At 45.4% G+C, this 21,114-nt stretch overlaps 1 protein-coding gene across 1 annotated transcript; it reads left to right on the forward strand.

The window, feature by feature from the left end:
• Positions 1 to 1,349: 1,349 nt before the first annotated feature.
• On the forward strand, positions 1,350 to 16,203 carry LOC137604023 (uncharacterized). The gene is made up of 22 exons (XM_068327941.1): positions 1,350 to 1,797; positions 4,305 to 4,741; positions 5,130 to 5,233; positions 5,319 to 5,473; positions 5,632 to 5,800; positions 6,237 to 6,360; positions 7,637 to 7,746; positions 7,910 to 8,124; positions 8,398 to 8,506; positions 9,100 to 9,306; positions 10,343 to 10,404; positions 11,286 to 11,370; positions 11,463 to 11,868; positions 12,144 to 12,247; positions 12,777 to 12,931; positions 13,050 to 13,218; positions 13,754 to 13,877; positions 14,191 to 14,300; positions 14,389 to 14,603; positions 14,878 to 14,986; positions 15,643 to 15,872; positions 16,103 to 16,203. The coding sequence occupies exons 1-22, from the start codon at positions 1,674 to 1,676 to the stop codon at positions 16,201 to 16,203; spliced, it is 3,624 nt and encodes a 1,207-aa protein (XP_068184042.1). The 5' UTR covers positions 1,350 to 1,673.
• Positions 16,204 to 21,114: the final 4,911 nt, after the last annotated feature.

Below are 21,114 nucleotides of genomic sequence, written 5' to 3' on the forward strand. Positions count from 1 at the left end.
ACCAAAAAGGAAGGAGGATGAACTGAGAGGTGCCAACTCACCTCCTGAGCACTGCCAAGGTGCCCTCGAGCAACCAACCCCACGAGTTGCTCATTGAGCGCTATATACTGTACTATTATCCCCCCCAAGTTTTGTAGATGCCCTGTGTGTGTGTGTGTGTGTGTGTGTGTGATGGCCTGTACATCACAAACACATATATTCCACACGTATATGCATGTGAAATATATGTGTGGAGAGTGGAGAAATTATTTCCCTACAGGGATCATTATAGTATGTAAAACTAGTCTTTCCATGCTTGGACGTACGTCAGAAATGCATTAATACAGAACGACTCAGAGTTCCCCACAGGTGAAGCAGGGCAGGTGAGCAACTTGGAAACTCAAGGCCAGAATAAACACGAGTCGTTGCAGCGTGACTGAACTTGACGGAGGCTTGCGTGAATGTTCCATCGCAAACCAACTCTGCACGAAATGCCCACAGGTGGACCCACGCCTACGCCACCCTACGACAGCTTCACACTCCTGCAGCTGCTGATGGAAACAGGTTACAGTGACATGTTCAAGACAAACTGTTAGCAATGAAATCTGCAGTATGAATTGGGGGAAGAATCTCTCGACATCGTGACCCTGTGTCGATGTGGAATGAAATAAAAAATACTCACAGACAAATCCTGAAACCTGGAGATGACCCCTTCCTGTCCTGTGTGAACTGGTTTGTGTCTTTAGTCTCATGCTACGATCTGACCGGAACCTCATCAATCATTTTCATTTCCAGGACAAAGCAGTTTAAATGTTTAAGAACAACCAGATTGCTGCATGAGACGGCTGAGATCAATCATTTCTTACAAGCGAGGGGAGAACTGGAGTTTAAACCTGTGACAGCGATTCATCTAATCCAGTGGAATCAGTGATTAACTAAACCTCACCTGTGCTTCTGAAAGTAAACCACCAGGAAACCAGTGAGGCAGTGTTCTTCCATTCCAATAAAGAATTAATTAATGTGGAAGGTGTGAAATTTACAAAAAGACAGAAGAAAAAAGTTTTATGAACTATAAATAGCAGACAAAGAGATGGTCAGTGAGCTGCCTGGAAAGGGACAGCCCCCATTAGACCCATGGATGAAGAGGTTTTAGTCTGTCTGAACTCGCGCATTCTGAACTGCGCATGCGCGAGCTAGCCGCAGGTTTTCGTCTGCTCTGTTGTATGTCTTCTGTTTTTATCGTTTTTCTTTGTCTTATCAAACTCTGTCAGTCATCTTCAGATCACCACCGCTGCATCCGCCGCAGCGGGTCACGGGGGAGCTGCGGGTCACGGTGGAGCGGGTCACGGGGAGCCTCACACCCTATCCCAGTGGCATAGGGTGTGAGGCGGGGGACACTCCAGGCACGACGCCAGTGCACCTCGGAGCCACACACAAAGACATACAACCACTCACACACACTCATTCCTACGGGCAATTTGGCACCGGCCAATCAACCTGAAGCGCATGCTTTTGGAGGTGGGAGGAAGCCGGAGAACCCGGAGAGAACCCACGCAGACACAGGGAGAGCAGGCGAACTCCGCACAGAGCGGGACTCGAGCCCGGGTCCGCCGTGTTGTGAGGCGACAGCGCTAACCACTGCACCACCGTGCCGCCCTCTTATCGAAGTCTTTAGTTTTATTTCTTTAACCACGATGGACAGTACTGTGTTCATGTACTCCAGAGAGCAAACGCTGTCCATGAAGGTCAGAGGACAACCTGGGATTTGCGATCTCATCCCCACCGAGACCCAGAGGCTGTACAGAGGGAGCCGAGGAGGTAAACAAAAGCGGGCTAGGCTAGCGGCTAGAGCTAACAGCCACCGGCGGGTCAGACCCTCGGTTCCCTCCATCATTGGTAGATGGCTGATAGATGGTTGGTAGATGGTTGGTAGATGGTTGGTAGATAGTTGATAGATGGTTGATAGATGGTTGGTAGATGGTTGATAGATGGTTGGCAGATGGTTGATAGATGGTTGGTAGATAGTTGATAGATGGTTGATAGATGGTTGGTAGATGGTTGATAGATGGTTGGTAGATGGTTGATAGATGGTTGGCAGATGGTTGATAGATGGTTGGTAGATGGTTGGTAGATGGTTGATAGATGGTTGTTAGAAGGCTGATAGATGGTTGATAGATGGTTGGTAGATGGTTGATTGATAGCTGATAGATGGTTGGTAGATGGTTGATAGATGGTTGGTAGATGGTTGGTAGATGACTGGCAGATGGTGTCTTAATCATCCTCCTCTGCTCAGAGAAGGTTTCTCCATGTTGCCAAATTTCTTCTTTAACTCCCCTCGCAAACCACCTGTTTTCCCTGGCTAAACCCTGGACATGACTGTTGTCAAAGGAGTGACCTGTGTCTCTTACACGTGTCATTTAGACCTGTTTCTTTCACACCTGTGTCTTTTAGACCTGTGCCTTTTAGACCTGTTTCTTTCACACCTGTGTCTTTTAGACCTGTGCCTTTTAGACCTGTGTCTCACACCTGTGTCTTTCACATCTGAGGTTTGGCCTCTGGCCACAGGTCTGGGTCTTGGTTTCCTGCTCCACCTGGGGGATCAGTATCTGGACTTCCTGAAGACGCCTCTTGGAGAAGAGATGAGACATCTTTAAAATAAAAACTTTAACCACGTCCAGTTGATTCTGTTGTTACTCTTCTTGACGATTTCCTCTCTATGAATTACAGTCTTTTCCTGCAGCTGAAGTTAATTTTCTTTAAACACACACAGGTCAGGTTGTGTGGGTTGTGTGTCTTGTATGCATCAGTCACACCCTGAAGAGCAGCTTCATCAGTCCGGTAAAACCTGCAGCTGCTTGTCGACCATTGACAACCATTACGAGGACTTCAGCGTTCAGGATCCACCAAATATCAGATTGAGAAGCACAGATGCCAGGCACTAAAGGGTTGAGGACAGTTATGACTGCTAGATACCGGGATGTGTCGGCAAGGCGTCTGGGGTGTACCCCTCCTCTCACCCGCAGCTCGCTAGGATAAATTCCAGCAACACACTGAAGAGAGATTCATTCAAGAAGATGGATGATGGATGATGGATGGAGGATGGATGGATGATAGATGGATTATTACCACATAAGCATCTCTTTCAATGAACAACAAATTCCATTGGTCGTCAGTCTGTCGGTCTTCAGTCTGTCGGTCTTCAGTCTGTGGGTCTTCAGTCTGTTGGTCTTCAGCTTGTTGGTCGTCAGTCTGTTGGTCGTCAGTCTGTCGGTCTTCAGTCTGTAGGTCTCCAGCCTGTTGGTCTTCAGTCTGTCGGTCTTAAGTCTGTTGGTCTTCAGCCTGTCGGTCTTCAGTCGGTGGTTTTGTTGGGGTAAATCAGTCATATCAATCATCTCTGTGTTTGACAGTGTTTGTGTTTTGTGGTGTTGAACCTGTTGACTTTCCTTCATCAGTGTCTTTATCAGTAAGAGAAGAAGTTTTTCCAACCGCCTGACAGGGTCACCGGGCGTATCTGTTGTTTCTACAGCCCACTGACTGCTGACTATTCATGATAGAAAGACAATCCTGTTTTAACCACCTGTGCTGGTTAATGGAAGACAAGAAAAACAAGCATGTGAGGAAATACGATTTGAGTTGTGGCTAATGTACAAATAAGTTACAGAAAAGTTCATGTTTGACAAAGACACTAGTGTCTGTTGCTATAGTGGAGGTAAAGTTTTTGAAAACCCATCGATAGAACTGGAGGGGGGGCAGCGCTGTTTGAGCTGTTGGCTGGCTGAAAGGACAGAATGATAAAATTCTCCAGTAAAGAATCAAATCAGGAGTCTGAGTCTACTGGTTATTATTGATGGGTCAAGTTCCTGATCCTATTTCGAAAGCTTTATTGACCTTTGTTTTTTCTGCCTTGAATTCAAAAGCACTTTTTGTCAAGTCTCGTCCTCTTTGGTTTGAATCTAGCAGCACAAGAAAAGTTCTCTGAGGCTGCTGTGGACAGGGCAGAATCAAATATCCCAATGGTTGGCAATGAAAAACACAATGTTGTAATAGTTTGTGGCCACATCCTGTGTGTTAGTGCGGTTGGTGAAGATATAGTAAATATGTAAGCGATTAAACATTCACAGACTGAATAATTTCGTCCTTTACAATGTTCAAAGGTGAATTGAAAAACCAGTTTGGCCTGATAGAAAAAGCTGCAGCAGAAATTCATCCCAACCAAAAGCAAGCGCAACACGACCAAACCTGTGGATTACCATCTGTAGTGCAGCGCATGCAGTCCCCTGTAAATGTATCCTGGTGAGTAATTCAACTCTTCTCTGCCTTCATAGCAAGGATTGTTCTCCTACCAACTCATCTCAGACTGTTTAAGGAGCCGCAAAAAAGGAAAATGAAGTTTGAGGATATCCTAGAGGAAATCGATGGTTTTGGGCCTTTCCAAATCAACATGCTGGTTGCGTTTAGCCTCTCTAGAATTGTCCTGCCATGTAACTACCTCCTAAACAACTTCATTGGAGTGTTGCCTCCTCATCACTGTGACATCAGCACCCTGGATAATGGACAGTTTGGAAACCTAACTGAGCAGCAGAGGCTAACTGTTAACATTCCTGTACAAGAAGATGGCAGCCCCAAGTCTTGTGAGATGTTTGCAGAGCCTCAGTTCCAGCTTCTAGCCAACATCTCCAACAGCTCTGACCTCCCAACGGTCCACTGTGGGAGTGGATGGGTTTACGACAACTCCACCTTCACCTCCACCATCGCCACAGAGGTGCGTGAATTTCCTTTCCAAGGAACAACAATGCAATGCAAAAACAACCACATGCAGACAGCTTACACATAAAAAACTTTGTTAGGACACTGATCAACAGGTGCTGGCCAACAAAACTCAGTCATGCCTCGAAAAATATCTTCAAGCTTAGTGACACTTTGGTAACTTAAAGGTAAAACATAGTTTTCAAAGAAAGGTAACACACAAACAAGGATATAAAATATGAAATGTGAGTGGAAGGGCATATCATGAGCATACTTCACTATTTAATGTTTGAAAACCATAACTGTGTACATTATTATTGTATTAATCAAATGTATTTGAACACCAGGAGCATCAGGAACTTAATGCTGCTGATATATTCTAGTAATAATAATGTTTATTTCAGTGGGATCTTGTCTGTGGGAGAAAAAGCTTGACAAAAACCACAACCACAATCTTCTTCATTGGACTGATGACTGGGGGCATAATCTTTGGATATCTCTCTGATAAGTATGGATAAAACATGTCTCAGACATTTTTATGATGGACTGGATATCATAGTGATGTCATTTGAATGAATAACTTTTTTGACCAGGTATGGGAGGAGGACCAATCTCTTCATCTCCTACATCATGGCGACTGTGTTTGGCTTCTCCAGCGCATTTTCAGGTTCCTTTGTTCTGCTTGCAGCGTTGAGGTTTCTGACCGGGGTTGGACTGGCAGGAACCGTCAACATCTCTATTGTTCTCAGTAAGCAAAGTCGTTTGTCATACAGACTACAAAAGTTAATTTACCTGCTCTGAACTGCACTGAACTGCCCCTGCTCTGAACTGCCCCGTAAATGACTACACCCAGAACATGTCATCAACGTCTGAAATGTTCATTCGATACCTGCCTCCATCTTGCAGGCATTGAGTGGGTGGACTCCAGCCACAGGTCCTTCAACAGTGTGATTGGCGGCCTGACGTGGTCTTTTGGTAACATGCTGCTGGCTGGATTAGCGTTCCTCATCAGAGACTGGCGGACGCTGGTCATGACCGTTACTGCCCCGCTGGGGCTGTCTCTCTGCATGTGGTGGTAAGTGGAATCCATGAGGTCCCACAGGACGAGTACAGATTCTTTTCCGAAGTAAATGACGTCATTGAGCGTCCAGTTTAACATCTGTGGCACCAATGATGAGCAGGCCCAACAACTTTTGATGCTTGTCAAGATGATAAAAATCAAAGTAGTTTTTACAATTGTTTAAAGAAATGGCCAAAATAAAGTCCCAATAATAAAGGAGGAAAAGATCGGAATCGACCTCGTCACTGGGATCCAAAATTAAAAGAATTTTGTCCTGAAAGACAAAATAGTATAAACAACTGCCCAATGTTTGTTGGTTTATGTATACTGAAGGCCTTCATTGTGTAGAACCCACCAAGCAGACATTCCTATAATAATAACACAGATCTGAACCTGTTGGTGTCAGAACCTTCAACACTGTAGGAGAATAACATTCTGAACGTCATTGCAGGTGGATTCCTGAATCTGCCCGATGGTTGTTAGCCAATGGTAAAGTGGACAGAGCCCAGGTTCTCCTCGACAGATGTGCAGAGTTCAACAAAAGACCCAAACCGTCATCCAACATGATCCTTGAGGTAACTACCTGCTTAAAATGGGTTAAAATGTGACATTGACATGAAATTATAATGAGTCACTACCCAACATGACCATGCACTGTGGGGACGGTGCTAAGGTTGCTGTTCAGTATCTCATGAGGAAAGCCCCGCCCACAGGCGAGGCTACGTTCAACAGCATTAAAGAAGCGGTCTGGTCTGCAGAGTCTCACCAGCTCCTCCTGCTTTCGCCCTACCTTACAAGGCACAGGGCTTGTTGCCAAGCAACGTCACCTGGGACCCATGTAGAACTTTCAAATAGTTGTGCACAATGAATTTTCTGTGCTTCTACTTAAAACCGACGTGCATTTGGCTGGAAATAATAGCCCACACACACAGGAACACATGAGGAGTATTGTCCCAACACATTCTGGAACAATTAAATCTATATAAGTTATCGTCTCCTGACTCCTCTCCTCCCCGTCAATGACAATTTAATCCAAAGTCTCATTTACAGACGGGATTTTACCGGCAGGCTTTCACAGAATAAACAGAAGGAACGTCTGGAATAATGCTTCACATAGCCGAGCTACGAGAGGAATTATTCATCGTTGCATCAACCAAATGGTTGTTTTCACAAGCACCAACAGGTGTGGAATGAAGTTCTGCTGGGCTTGGTTCCATTTGGGGTTACCTTGTGCCAAGGTGTGGCATAAAAAAAGCAAATGTGCTTCATGTTCACCACCACCAAACCAAGGGTGAACACAACCTAGTGGCAATCTCAAACATCTCAGTATGTCATGTGTTCAGATGACATGATGAACACACAGCATGGTGATTCAGATAATGATTCCAAATGATTCCAAAAAAGGAAGAAGCATTTTGTGACAGTGGCATGGAAAAACTGCCATGTAACAGGTAGGAACCTCAAGCAGGTCCTGACTAAAACAGGTCCTGACTAAAGTAGATCCTGATTCAAGCAGGTCGGAATCAAGCAGGTTCTGACTCAGGTAGGTTCTGACTCAAGTAGGTCCTGAATCAAGCAGGTCCTGACTCTTCAGGTGCCTGTACATACCCGTGTATATATTTTTATCCTCTCATCTATTTTCTATTTATTACGATTCCCTTTTCCCTTCATTCTTACATTCTTTCTTAATTGACATTCTCTAGGTTTTTTCGTGGAGCAGTGCAACTACACGGAAAAACAGTTTTGCCCTATCGGATCAATAAAATAGGCAGATTCTGATATGTTTAACTCAAACTGATGAAGCCACGTCTCAAGCGTATCATTTAACACAACTTCTCTGCCTCCGTGCAGACACTGTCCAACATGAACATCGTGGAAAAGAAGACCAAGCAATACTCGTATCTCGATCTCATCAAGACTCCGAAACTGAGGCAGTTAACTCTCATAACAGGGACTGTGTGGTGGGTATCAACTCCAAAAACAGCCATATAGATACCATATACTATATATACCATACCATACCATGTTATGATTGACTACAGTTGGGTTGAGTCTGTTGCATTATAATTTGTAGATGCATGTCTGGAGGTGGATTCATGAACAATCAATGATTGTGTTTTGTAGGTTTGGAATCGCTTTGACATATTATGGGATCTCCTTGAACATCAGTGGCTTTGGTCTGAACATGTATCTCACACACTTCATCTACGCCGCCATTGAAATTCCTGCCAAACTGATTACCTACTTCCTCCTGAATATCATTGGACGGAGGTGGTGCCAAGCTGGAACACTGCTGCTAACAGCAACCTGCATCGCTATAAACATATTTGTTCCTCAAGGTTGTGCATGTCTCTTTTCTAGTTTCTCGAAATTAACTGAAATGTAATCAATCCTTGTTACACATTCAGGATAATTACATTGCATATTAATGTGGATCCAAACATTCAAGCGGCAGAGTTGTATCGGGACAAATTTTTTGTTGCTACCATAATGTGAGGAACCCTCATATGTTCCCTGATCGTCAACGTCTGATTGAACGTAGCGTAACGGCCTGACATGAATCAACACCTGTTTCCTTCAACCATTGCGTGTTCTGTACGTGTTCTTCTCAGGACTGTGGTATGTTCGTGCAGCTGTGGCCATTCTTGGAAAAGGTCTGTCAGAAGCCTCCTTCACAACTGTGTACCTCTACATCCCAGAGCTGTACCCCACCGTCCTCAGGTCAGCTACCATCATGCTGATATCAACGTTACCTGACCTGCTACGGGAATAATAGATCAAAAGTCCAAAACTGAGTTATGTAAATATATTCTAAAAAGTATAATATTGTAATAAGAATATTGTTTCCGCCCACTGCATTCAGAGCTCATTGAAAGTTGACCGTAATAGTTGTACTGGTCATGATGTTTGATTGGGGTGTCCCTTCCATAGAGCTCCATTCACTGGAGGCTGTAAGGGAGTTTTACTGGTACACCTTGACCTTCAGTGGTGTGTCACCAGTGGTGTGTCACCGGTGGTGTGTCACCGGTGGTGTGTCACCGGTGGTGTGTCACAGGTGGTGTGTCACCGGTGGTGTGTCACACGGTGGTGTGTCACACGGTGGTGTGTCACCAGTGGTGTGTCACCAGTGGTGTGTCACACGGTGGTGTGTCACCGGTGGTGTGTCACCAGTGGTGTGTCACCAGTGGTGTGTCACCAGTGGTGTGTCACACGGTGGTGTGTGCTAGTCTACTGTACTCTGGCATCAGGACTGTGAACACACACTCAGACCCATCGGCTGCCTGACACTAATTTCCTTGACTCTGCTCCACCAGACAAAACGGGATGGGCTTCACGACCTTCATGTGTCGTCTGGGGGTGTCGCTGGCTCCCCTCATCCTGCTGCTGGGAGACGTGTGGACTCCTCTTCCTCACATCATCTTCTGTTCTGCTGCCACCACCTGTGGTCTGCTTCCTCTGCTGCTTCCTGAGACGCTGAATAAGAAGCTGCCAGAGACCATCGACGACATCGAGAAGCCCAGGTCGGTGAATTAACAGCTGTAAGTCTGTACATTTAAGTAATAGTAAAACACTGACATCCCATCATCACCAAATAATTCAAAAATTTCGATGATTTCTTTTAAACTTTATTAAAGTGTAGTTTCACCAGTAAATGATGCATGAGGACCTTCAGGAAGACTTCAGTGTTAAACGACGTTCAGTGTGACTCTGTTCTGTTTTATTTCAGAAGGAGAAACGTCTCCTCTGTGGAACCAGAGACCGTCGGTGAAACGAGGACTTCTGATCGGCCTCAGAGAGAATCATCATGCTAAACAGTATCTGTGTTCTCTGATTCCTCCACAACCCACACTGAATGTTCTGCTCTGTCACTGATGCACTCACCCCTGATGGGCCGGGTCCATCTGACCCTGTGAACCCGGCTGTGGGAATGGGGGTCACTGTGTTTGAAGGACGATGTTGGGCTCCTGAATGAACTCCTGTTTACCGTCTACTGAGGTGCTTCTTTCAGTTCATCATTACTACATTACCTACAGACAAACCTATGTTTCCGACCACTATTCGTTCCTGAAGGCTGTTCAAATACATATTTGTTTGTAATAGAAAAAATTTATTTGGAATTCAGTCTACTGTAATTACTGCAGAATTGCATGCATTATATCTTTCCGTCAGTGAGATGTAACTGTAATTACACACGTGTTTAATAGTCAGAGAGCAGGTGAAAAAACCTATGGAAAAAGTGAATGACATGAACAAAAACAAGACACGAACCGAAGTCCAGCAGCTGGATTCATTTCCAGGTTGGACCTGACAGAGAACGGTTCTTGATCCGGGGCAGGGCTCATCGAAGGTGAGGAACAGTCTGGGTGTGGAAAGTCTTCTTCACACACCTGATCACTCGCGTGTGAGTATCTGGGTGGAAACACGCCTGACATGTCGCTGCCTGCAGAAATCCAATCCTGAACACTTTAGTCTGGTTCTCATGGTCGTATCAGTTAGTGGTTCATGATCAGGAGCTGATGATGTGAAACCAGTGAATAACAGGAGAACATACTGGTGAATACTGGTGCATACTGGTGCATACTGGTGCACGAGGAGCTCAAACACAGACTGGATGAAGTGTGAGTTAATATTACTGTCTCATTCTCATGTGGTCACGTTGTGGTGAATAAATATGTGGTCATGATTAAAATGCTCAATAGTCCATGAAAATGATGGTGAAGAAGTTTTTAGCTGACTGAAAAATGACATTATGGGATGTTTTGTTTTTTTCTGCCAGCTGTAAATTATAAGATTACAGTCCAGCTAAATCGGGGGGGTCAAACTCATCTTCACTGAGGACCACATCAGCATCACGGCTGTCCTCAAAGGGCTAGATGTAACTAATAAATGTAAGTGAATGTAACTCAATGTAATGTAACATAAATGTATACATGTATGGATGGATGGATGGATAGATAGGCTTTAATAATCCCAAACTGGGAATCTGACCTGTTGCAGCAGCATGAATACAAACAAACAAGATGAGAAGAGGGATAAAGACTGAGGGAGAATATTCATAGACATGACAGGAGAGGAGATTCAGAAAACATCTCACTCATGAACACAGTACAATTGTTTGATAGAGTATTTTAAACTTGTAAAGTTGAACTTTATGTTAAATGACTGGCAGCTGTGGTTCCAAGAACCTGTGGTTATAGTTTCTGAAGGTTAACCTATGGTGGGATGAGAACGTGTTACTCTGCTTAATCATTGAGCTCAGAGGACTATCTACTTCCTGCAGCCTCACGTGGATGTGGGTCATCCACCGGTCTAATAGAGGACTGACGTTACAGTCAGGATCATCCACCGGTCTAATAGAGGACTGACGTTACCGTAGGGGTCATCCACCGGTCTAATAGAGGACTGACGTTACGGTCAGGATCATCCACCGGTCTAATAGAGGACTGACGTTACCGTAGGGGTCATCCACCAGTCTAATAGAGGACTGACGTTACCGTAGGGGTCATCCACCGGTCTGCTAGAGGACTGACATTACACGGGAACAGGAACCCCCAGGAACAGGACCTGAGAACACCTCTTCTGAGGTGAATATTTCAGCTCTTCATTGTGTTGATAAGTTTTACATTTAAACTTCACTGAATTAAGTTCTATTTACTAACAGCTGATGTACGTACAGTCTTCAAGGAGCCATCATAATGGTGAAGGTGACGTTTGAGAGCATCCTGGAGGACATCAACGGGTTTGGACCTTTCCAGATCACCATCATTATCCTGCTTTACACTCCTCGGATGGTTCTGCCAGGTCACTTCCTACTGAACAACTTCATTGGAGTGTTGCCTCCTCATCACTGTGACATCAGCACCCTGAATAATGGACCCTTCAGAAACCTAACTGAGCAGCAGAGGCTAACTGTTAGCATTCCTGTACAAGAAGATGGCAGCCCCAAGTCTTGTGAGATGTTTGCAGAGCCTCAGTTCCAGCTTCTAGCCAACACCTCCAACAGCTCTGACCTCCCAACAGTCCACTGTGGGAGTGGATGGGTTTACGACAACTCCACCTTCACCTCCACCATCGCCACAGAGGTACCGTCACTGTTCACACCTCTCTCCGAGGTCTCCACGCGTTTCTTCTCAAGATACATGAGACACCGTGAAGAATGAATACACACCGTTGTAACTGTTTGTCTGTTCGGTGAAGTTGAAGCTTTTTAACTTAAAGAAGAGTTTCCTGTTGTGTTAAACTTTCAGGGCCCAGAACACACACACACACACACACACACACACACACACACACACACACACACACACACACACACACACACACACACACACCTGATGTGTGACCCATCTCTCCTCAGTGGGATCTTGTGTGTGACAGGAAGAGTCTGACGAAAACTTCGACCACAATCTTCTTCACGGGAGTGATGGTCGGCTCCGTCGCCTTCGGATACGTCTCTGACAAGTAGGAATGGAGATGAAGCATTTTCGCCATGACTTCAGACCCACACACACACACACACACACACACACACACACACACACACACACACACACACACACACACACACACACACACACACACACACACACACACACACACACACACACACACACACACACACACACACATTCTGTGTCAAAACCTTTCAGCAGACGTGATGAAGCATGTTGAAACATGTTAAAGTATGCTGGAGTGCGTTGAAGTGTGATGAAGCGTGTTGAATGGTGGTAAAGCGTGTTGAAGCGTGTTGAACGGTGGTAAAGCGTGTTGAAGCGTGTTGAACGGTGGTAAAGCGTTTTGAAGCGTGTTGAAGCTTGTTGAATTGTGGTGAAGCCTGTTGAAGCCTGTTGAAGCCTGTTGAAGTGTGTTGAAGCATGTTGAAGCATTTTGAAGTGTTTTGAAGCTTGTTGAATTGTGGTGAAGCCTGTTGAAGCATGTTGAAGCCTGCTGAAGCGTGTTGAAGCGTGCTGAAGCGTGTTCTCCTCACCAGGTACGGGCGGAGACTCTCTCTCTTCTCCTCCTACCTCGTGGCCGTGGTGTTCGGCTTCTCCAGCACTTTGGCGAACTCCTTCATCCTGTTTGTGGTGCTGAGGTTTCTCACCGGCTTCGGACTGGCAGGAATCATCATCAGCACCATAGTTCTCAGTAAGCTAACGCGTTGGCCACGCCAACCTTGAAGCTGATGATAAGTGTTCACAGCTGTTCACACAAGACATGCGACCAATAGAAACCAACATTATTCATCTGTGTGGTAACCTTGCAGGTCTGGAGTGGGTCAACATAGGTCACAGGTCATTCAGCAGTGTGATTGGCAGCCTGACCTGGTCGATTGGGAACATGCTGCTGGCTGGATTAGCCTTGCTGATAAAGGACTGGAGGATGCTGGTCATGACCGTCACCGCTCCAGTGGGATTGGCCCTGTTGACCTGGTGGTGAGGAACCTCTGCAGAAACAACCAACACAACTTCGTCAGTGCATCAGAACCCGTTATTAATGTCACACAATTAGCAGCTCAGCTTCAGTTATGATCAATCACCTGATGATTGAAAAGACATTTAGAGCGACAAGAAAGCAGATGAGAGAAGATGTTGCCGAAGCTCATCAATATATCCACACTAATGCGATGTGAAAACCACCAAATGAAACAAAGGCACCTGAAGTAAACACGAACAATACATTTAGTTTAATACTAAAGTCACCTGAATCAGAGTGTCATCTAAGAAAAAAAAACATATTAAGACTCATTTTAGCTGGACTCAGGAACGAGACTCCTGAGTCCTTGAGATCTTCAGCTAAACTGAACTCTGACCTCAGACTGAAGGTGCTGACTTGTAGACTGAGGTTGTTCAATCAAACTTCAATGGTGAGGGTTTATTACTGTCACTTTTGTGTGGTTAGGTTAGGTTATACATGACAGTGAACATACAGATAACCTTGTAATCAAGTCTTTATTTAATGTATCTGCAGGTGGATTCCCGAATCTGCTCGCTGGCTCTTAGTCAACGGTCATGTGGAGAGAGCCAAGTTTTACCTTGACAGGTGTGCAAAGTTCAACAAAAGACCCAAACTGTCACCTGACCTGATCCTGGAGGTACGCTTAAGTTGGATGCTGGTTGAACGTCTGGATGTAGTGGTAGCGTTACTTCAATGATGACGTCACGACTTTGTGTCCTGAAGACTTGATCTGAAGGGACTAAACTTCCACCCCGATCGCTCCTGATCTTTAAACTAACTTGGTTTAGTGTAACTGATGGATGAAGTAGCTTGAGTGAGGCTCATTCAGCCGTCAGTGGCCCAGTGGGACGCGACCCATCAGCTCAAACAGCTGATGGGTCGCGTCCCACCGGGAGGGAACTCTCATGCAGCAATGATAACATTAAATGATTTCTCTGCCCACGACACAGACGTTCTCCAACATGGAAATCAGCGAAAGGCAGAACAGAAACTACAGTTACCTCGATCTCTTCAAGTCTCTGAAGTTGAGAAAGTTAGCAGTTGTGACCGGGACGATGTGGTGGGTATCTCACAGATCTTCTGAAACACTTGTCATGAGATCAAGATGTCAGGAAGGTGGCTAACTAATAGTTACCTGTTACTTGCAGGTTTGGAATTGCTTTGACATATTATGGGATCTCCTTGAACGTCAGTGGCTTTGGTCTGAACATGTATCTCACACATTTCATCTACGCCGCCATTGAAGTTCCTGCCAAACTGATGACCTACTGCTTGGTGAACACCATTGGTCGGAGGCGGTATCAAGCAGGAACAATACTCCTGACGGGAGTCTGCATCGCCATCAACATGTTTGTGCCAACAGGTTGTACATCTGTTTCCCCTTCCCCAGACATGAATCCATGAGATCAGGAGCTTCATGCAGCTTCACTTTGTCACTTTGGCTTCAGTCTCAGCAGCACAAATAAAAACTTCCTCAAGCAGCTGATTGTATTTTGTAGTATTTTTTGAACAGATTTGATTTTTCTCATTTGTTGTAAAATGCTTCCAGCTTCTCGTTCCTCACTAGTGAAGTTCTCAGGGTTCTTCAGGTTCTTTGTGGTTCCATCCATTCCATTGGCTGTTCTCCATCCCTGTAGGTCTCTGGTTGGTCCGTGCTGTTGTTGCCACCCTTGGGAAAGGCCTGTCAGAAGCGTCTGTCACAGCGTTCTACCTGTACACACCTGAACTTTACCCCACTGTCGTCAGGTCAGTGACTCGCACTAGAGCTGCACACGGGTTAGGGGTTAGGGTTAGGGCTAGGGGTTAGGGTTAGGGGTTAAAGTTAGGTTTAGGGCTAGGGGTTAGGGTTAGGGGTCGAAAATTAGGGTTAGGGCAAGGGGTTAGGGTTAGGGGTCGAAATTAGGGTTAGGGCTAGGGGTTAGGGTTAGGGGTCGAAATTAGGGTTAGGGCAAGGGGTTAGGGTTAGTGTTAGGGTTAGGGGTTAGACTCAGGGTTAGGGGTTAGACTCAGGGTTAGGGGTTAGACTTAGGGTTAGACTTCTGGTTAGGGCTTAGGGTTAGGGGTTAGACATAGGGTTAGCCTCAGGGTTAGGGTTTAGGGTTAGGGGTTAGATTTAGGGTTAGAATTAGGGTTAGGGTAGTCCGAGGTGCAAACCCAGGTTTGGCTCCTGGTTGCATCGTACTCCATCCTGTTGGTTCCTCACTGGACTTCAAACACACTCAAGAACTCTCCGTGCCACGTCCTGTCATCATCCTCTCTATAGATTGTCGCAGGTATTGCGGTGAAGCACAGGTCAGAAAAAGGTTCGGTTCTGAGCTAAACTGGACAGGAATGATTTCCTAGCAGGCGGAGGGCCTTACCGTTTCAGAATGAAGCTGAATGAAGCTCTCCTGTCCCACCAGACAAAACGGGCTGGGCTTCACCTGCTTCATGTGTCGTTTGGGGGTGTCGCTGGCTCCCCTCACCCTGCTGCTGGAGGACGTGTGGACTCCTCTTCCTCAGCTCATCATCTGCTCCATCACTATCGTCTGTGGTCTGCTTCCTCTGCTGCTTCCTGAAACACTGAATAAGAAGCTGCCGGAGACCATCGAGGACATCGAGAAGCCCAGGGAGGTTGAATTCATGACACCAGGTGTGAAACGTGACAACACAGAAATAAAAGGAATGTTTTTCAAACCATATAATATCCTGTGAACTTTTTCGTTGGATTTTATTTCAAACCTTTGGTCAAACACAAAATGAAGTGGTGTGGTGACTGTTTGGAGCTTCACTGGTGGCTGAAGCACGCAGTCCTTCGAGGAGCTGTTAATGATCAGGTGGATCAGTGTTCAGGTGAATCATTGTTGTTCTGTTTGACTGCAGAAGAGTCTCCAGGCCTCCGTAACCCAACAGCGTCGCACACAGGAGCAGTGACAGACCATCGCCACCAGGAGGTGCTCAGCGTCAGCACAACACCGTCATAAAGCAGTTACCATGGAGATCCATTAATGATCATCATGACATCTGTACAGCTGTTTCCTGAACTGTGTGGAGTTATGTGGTTCATGTTTCATCAGCATTGATTATCACGCCCTGAAATAAAATCCTCCTGGTCGTTCAAAGTGTTCAAAGTTTTAACCAGATGTGGTGGGGTTTCCAAACCCCACCACACAGACATTAAACAACAAGAGTTTTCTTACTTTCCTGTTTTTCTTTCTTTTCCATTCATGAATACACATGTATTACAAAGTTATAACATGACAGTAAAGCTACTGTCATTGTGCAGAGACCCGTCCAGTCATTAACCGGAGCAACAAGGGGCTCAGGTTGGGGGGTTCCCCTGCTGTTACTCTCCCCCAGCAGTAGGGGACCCCCATGTTTGAACAGGTTTGTCTTTGGGTCACTTTGGAACGGGTTTGACTTTATTCTACCTTTAGTCAGGTAGAATGTGCTTTCAGTTTGACGACCACAGGGGGCGTGACCCCAACTGTCAGAGGAAAATACGTAGAATTACAGTCAGAATTAAAGACCGCTGAAACATAGACCAAGAAGATTGATTGAGTTCACGTCAGGGTATTGATCCTTCAGCCTACTGGATGTGTCACACCTTTGTCCTGTCCATAGGGGTGTTTATAAAGGTGTTCATAGAGGTGTTCATAGAGGTGTTTATAGAGGTGTTTATAGAGGTGTTCATAGAAGTGTTCATAGAGGTGTTGATAGAGGTGTTCATAGAGGTGTTTATAGAGGTGTTCATAAGAGGTGTTGATAGAGGTGTTCATAGAAGTGTTTATAGAGGTGTTCATAGAGGTGTTGATAGAGGTGTTCATAGAAGTGTTTATAGAGGTGTTCATAGGTGTTCATAGAGTTGAAATTTGACCTTGACCTAGTTTTCTCAAGGTCAAGGTCATCATCTCATCTTCATCCCCTTTGCTGCCTGAGTCATGTGCTTTTTGTTTCGTCTTTCTATCTGAACGGTTGAGAAGATATTTGGTGGACGAAAGGACGAACACTGACATTACATCTTGCTTCAAAGCGGTGATGTATTGTAAAGTAAATAAATAACGGCTGCGTAGCCGGAGTGCAAACACAAAGTGCTTGTCTGTCAGCGGTGTGTCTGTGGTAACGTCCTTTAAACGGGGGGAACACGTCTACAGGATTCCTTTGGAGTCTTTCAGGGATGCAGGATCAACAACTTGCCACCAAATTACTTTTCTGAACAAGAAATGTTCCAGACATCATAAAAATGACTATGTTATCTACAAAGCATGCAGAAATCATCCCATGACTGCTTCTGCCAGAGGCCTGGGGGCGGGGCTGAGCTGGAGGAGCCAATCACGTCGTAGAGGAGGTTCTGTTGATCCAGTTGCACCAACTCATTTAGACCTGTTTACTTTGGATGTCCTCACCTGTTCTCTGTTCCTGATAATTTAATGACAGCCACGGTTTGCTATCTGTCCCATGTTGCTTTGCTGTGCTGGAGGCGGGGCTGAACGTATGGGCGGAGCCTCATCTCCACACCTGTGCCTGATCAGACTGATTAGGCTGAGGCCTTTTCAGCCAACTTCTCCTTTGGTTTGGTGACAGAGTGTTCAGTAGTATTGTGTAGTTTGTTGGACGAATACAGTTTTCTTGTGTTTCTTTGATTAAACAATGAATGAAAGCTTCTCCATCGGTGTTCTGCACGAGTCCTGACCCAATCTATGGAACACTGTGTTCCTGCTGCTTTCACTAACGACTGTTTTAAGTGTCCTGGACGCCTTTCAGGCTCTTCATGCTAAATGTTGTTAGCATCAGGTTTTATCAGTTCACTTTTAACTGACTTTTGTAGTCGTTACAGGGAAACGTTAGACATAAAAATATGTCCAAATGAAGAGAATGAAAGGTACTGCATTCCTACACTTTCTCTTACAGGTCACAAACCCTTGGCCAGAACCCTCTTCCCCACTACAGCTGTTATTGTATTGGATTTGATCACATGACCAACCTCTCACACAGTTAAACTGACTATATGATCAGCATATTGACCTCCATGGGGGCAGAACTCAAATCAATGGTGTTGATCCACCATTAACTTTATTAAAGCTGGTTCCAAACCCTGAACGGATCACCACCTGACCTCCACACACTGTTTCACACCACCTGACCTCCACACACTGTTTCACACCACCTGACCTCCACACACTGTTTCACACCACCTGACCTCCACACACTGTTTCACACCACCTGACCTCCACACACTGTTTCACACCACCTGACCTCCACACACTGTTTCACACCACCTGACCTCCACACACTGTTTCACACCACCTGACCTCCACACACTGTTTCACACCACCTGACCTCCACACACTGTTTCACACCAGACTGCTAAACTTTAATCTTCTGGTCTTGGTCTTTGCAGGTTTGTGGCACCAGAGACCACAAACCTCTGCTGCCACAAACTTGAGGTTTGGACCTGCCAGAGGAGGTCCATGAAGGAGAGTGATGTGGTAATGACAGCTTACTCTCTGTGTTCCCCTGAAGACATCTGGAGATCCTCAATACCAGACGTGGTTCCACAGCAGGAGGTTCAGCCCAATTAAACTTCTGCCAGGTGACTTTAGACTGGCGAGGGTGTGCGTTCCAATCTGCTTCCTGGCACCTGGAGTCTGTTTTTCTCCGCCTACAATTAAGAGGGATTACTGTCAATAGAACAAAGGCTTGACTAATGTTCTGCCCTCAGCTGTGAACACAAACCACTCCTCCTTTGGACGGTGGGAGAACAGATCATCCTTGTGAGGAAAAGAAGAACTGGGAGAATATATTGGTATTATGCATTACAAGACCTCGAATTAACAACTTAAAGACAGACATAAGTACGTTTTATATTTGGTGACTTAATCCACTACATATCCAAGTCTTTATGATGTAGTAAAACATAGATAGATGAATAGATACATATTTATACCAAACAAAATGAGGGATTCAACATTTCGATTTGTTTCATGCTTCTTTTTCTGTTTTAGAAGCTGTATTCACCCAGAAGATGAAGTTTGATAGCATCCTGCAGGAAATCAATGGCTTTGGATTTTTCCAGGTCACAAACACGATCGTCCTTCACAGCTGTAGAATAGCTCTACCCTGTAACTTCCTGCTGAACAACTTCATTGGTGCTTTACCTCCTCACCACTGTGACTTCAGCACCCTGGATAATGGACAGTTTGGAAACCTAACTGAGCAGCAAAGGCTAACTGTTAGCATTCCTGTACAAGGAGATGGCAGCCCCAAGTCTTGTGAGATGTTTGCAGAGCCTCAGTTCCAGCTTCTAGCCAACACCTCCAACAGCTCTGACCTCCCAACAGTCCACTGTGGGAGTGGATGGGTTTACGACAACTCCACCTTCACCTCCACCATCACCACGGAGGTATGACGGTGTTAAACAGAGTGTGGGATACCTCATTTAAAACCACTAAAACTGCTGCAGAACACATCAAATACTCCCCAGTTGCACAACAAGGAATCATTGATCAGTGCAGTCAAATAAAGAAACAGATCATTTGGGACGTGAGAAAGCATGATAACAAATTCATAATCATTTTACAGCTGAGACAGGTGAAAGAGGGGAAAAAGAGATTTAGCATATCACCTAAAGAAGATCCAAGTAGTGAAAAAGGTGATCTGTAAGTCTTTTCTTTTTTGTTTTAGTGGGATCTTGTCTGTGAAAATAAAAGCTTTGCAAAAACCTTGACGACAATCTTTTTTCTCGGAGTGATGGTGGGGGCCATCGTTTTGGGATTCCTCTCTGATAAGTATGAAGAAATCGAGTGCCTGAAACACTTTGGTGGTGAACAACCATCAGGTTGTGATGGTTCCATGTCTGTGGTGTTTAGACAGAAACACGTGAATGATCATTTTAATGCTTAGTTTTCATGCACATTTCAACTTTTAATGCTTTGCACAATACTTTTGCTTAAAAGAAAGCTGTATCAAATTATTATTATTGAAGAGTGAATCTGAAGCACCTGGTAGTCACCTCACTAACGATTCAACCATGAGGGATTACAGTCGTCGTGCTGAATGAGGACTGAATGTTTGCATACGTCTCTGTGCTGAATGTGTTTCCTTTGTCATTTCCAGGTACGGGAGGAGGAAAACCTATCTGGTGTCTTACGCCATAGCCATCGTGTTCGGCTTCTCCAGTGCGTCTGCTAACTCCTACGCCGTGTTTGGAGCATTGAGGTTCCTCACTGGGGTTGGACTGGCAGGAGTCAGCATTAACTCATAGTTCTCAGTGAGCCCACAGGTTTTCTCTATCGACATAAAAAATGATGACTGTGAAAGCTGCTTTCACCCCCCCCTCTGGTCCCTCCATCCATTCAATGATGCTCAGAAACATGATGATGCTGTTTGGTAAACCAAGGTGCCTGAATCATTTATTGGTGGTGGCTTTTGGTCCTTCCAGGTATTGAGTGGGTCGATGTAGTTCACAGGTCATGGGTCAATGTGATTGGAGGCCTCAGCTGGTCTGCAGGGAACATGCTGCTGGCTGGACTCGCCTTCCTGATACAGGACTGGCGGACGCTGGTCTTGACCGTCACCGCCCCGCTAGGACTCATCGTTCTGACCTGGTGGTGAGTGGTGATGTTCAGTTTTCCCCTTAAACGCCTTGAGAGACCCAGCGAATCGCTTTGCTTCCATCACACAGGGTGAGGTGTCCTTCTAGGTCGAATCTTTGACACAAGGGTCAAACATGTACAGTTGACAGAAACACTAATCCATAAGTTTTTGCCGTTGCTGATGACGTGACAACTTTCCCTTGTGGTGTATGGTCACAGTTGTTCGCATTATCGTTTCTACTGTCTTAGGATACATCATTTATGCAGGAATGGAAAAGGAAGATTTGCTGACCAGAACAC

This window comes from Antennarius striatus, chromosome 11 (genome assembly GCF_040054535.1).
Source record: "Antennarius striatus isolate MH-2024 chromosome 11, ASM4005453v1, whole genome shotgun sequence".
NCBI classification, from domain to species: Eukaryota; Metazoa; Chordata; class Actinopteri; order Lophiiformes; family Antennariidae; genus Antennarius; species Antennarius striatus.